Source organism: Priapulus caudatus, unplaced genomic scaffold (assembly GCF_000485595.1).
Source record: "Priapulus caudatus unplaced genomic scaffold, Priapulus_caudatus-5.0.1 Scaffold1492, whole genome shotgun sequence".
Classification (NCBI taxonomy): Eukaryota; Metazoa; Priapulida; class Priapulimorpha; order Priapulimorphida; family Priapulidae; genus Priapulus; species Priapulus caudatus.
In genome coordinates, this window is record NW_014578553.1 from 36613 (window position 1) to 38408 (window position 1796).

The 1796-nt window shown below is 45.9% G+C and overlaps 1 protein-coding gene across 1 annotated transcript in view; it reads right to left on the bottom strand.

Annotated features, from left to right (window-relative positions):
* Positions 1 to 1796, bottom strand: part of LOC106816808 (protein ROP-like) — a 33029-nt gene that overhangs the window by 10880 nt on the left and 20353 nt on the right. Inside the window, 1 exon segment of the mRNA XM_014821439.1 lies at positions 280 to 448. Coding sequence (XP_014676925.1) covers positions 280 to 448 — 169 coding nt within the window.

Here is a 1796-nt window from a genome sequence, read left to right on the forward strand (position 1 = left end):
CCTCCCCCTCCTCTCCTACCCCTCCCCCTCTACGCCTACTCTCATTCCACTCCTCCCCCTCCTCTCCTCCTCTCTTCCCCTCCTCCCCTCCTCTCCCCCGAGCACGTGCGTTATGCAATTTTTTTCAGCAATCTCTATAATTTCGCCTCTCAGCGCGACTCAACCGAAAACTAACATCCCAACCGGAATCAATCACTCAATCGATCGATTAATTTTCCGCGATCGATCGCCGACGCACCGGCAGGGCCCCGCACTGCCATCGGTTGCCGCGTCCCTCGCCAGGTGGCGCTACTCACTTCCTGCATGAGGCTGATGCTGAGGGGCGGCCCGCTACTTACTTCTTGGATGATGTTCACACCGAGCAAGCCCATGTTGGTCATCGTCGTACGCTCGTTGTTCGGAATCTGTCCGTGCTGACACAGCTTCATGAGGTTCTCATCAGATATGCCTGCAAACACACGGAGAAAGAGAGACAGAGGGGGTGAGAGAGAGAGAGAGAGAGAGAGAGGATGAGAGAGAGCCTCATCGTTCTTCTGTATGATGTAGAGTAGTATGTATGTATGTATACATGTACACGCACCGTTCTTCTGTATGATGTAGAGTAGTATGTATGTATGTGTGCGTGCGTGCGTGCGTGCGTGCGTGCGTGCGTGCGTATGTATGTATGTATGTATACATGTACACTCACCGTTCTTCTGTATGATGTAGAGCAGTATGTATGTATGTATGTCTACATGTGTAATTTTGTTGATTACTTTTCCCAGTTCGGTGTGATACGTCGGGAGATGCCCGACTGTACGTAGGCGCGTGATCGTAGGTTAGATATTGTTATTCTTCTTGCGTTGTGTTATTAACTGTTCTGCTTGTTTCGTGTTTGCGGTAAAGCTTGAAGGAGATGTCAGGTAATGCTCTGTGTTTGATGCAGCGTCGTGGCGGAGGTAACATCAATGATCAAGCACAAACCGATGAGTGGAGTTTTCCATGCATGTTAATTTTATTGCCAGTCACAGTACAATCGTGACCAAACCAACGACCATCCTGGTCACGGCACCAATGTAATTTTGTTGATTACTTTTTACTGACCATCAAGTCCTGACTATCAAGTGCGGACTATCAAGTCCTGACTATCAAGTCCTGACTATCAAGTCCTGACCATCAAGTGACCGAGTTGATTACTTTTACTGACCATCAAGTCAACCAACGACCATCCTGGTCACGGCACCAATGTAATTTTGTTGATTACCTTTCCCAGCTCAGTGTGATACGTCGGGAGATGCCCGACTGTATGTAGTAGGCCCGGCGAACAGAATACGTCTACTGCATTTTCTGCAAGTCGTACAAGGCGACTAAAAGGAGTTTCATACACCCTAATATGGATTGATTGTTTTTTTTCTTACTGTTACAGGCAGTCGGTTCATGTTAGGCAAGTATGTCATAAAGAAAAAAAATTGTTTGATGTGCGTTAATTAGTTACGGTGAAATGTTCGTTAATCGTTCATGTTAAATGTTGTATGATTATATGTTTGCTGTGTTTTAGAACAACACTTTGTGCCATCAAGGCACGAAAGTAATTTGCCGTGGGAGTGGTGTAACAGAGCTCCGTTAATATGTAGAGTAGGTAATTACAGAACACTATCATTGGTAAAGTATAATGAGCCAACACCCCGGATAACATTTCTGATGTTAGTTGGGAAAGAAGCTCCTAAGAGCTTACACCGGTGTGGAAGCTCTTAGAATACAGGAAGTACGCATGTGAAATCTACACGCGAGTAGAACGTGATTGGTAAAATTCCATT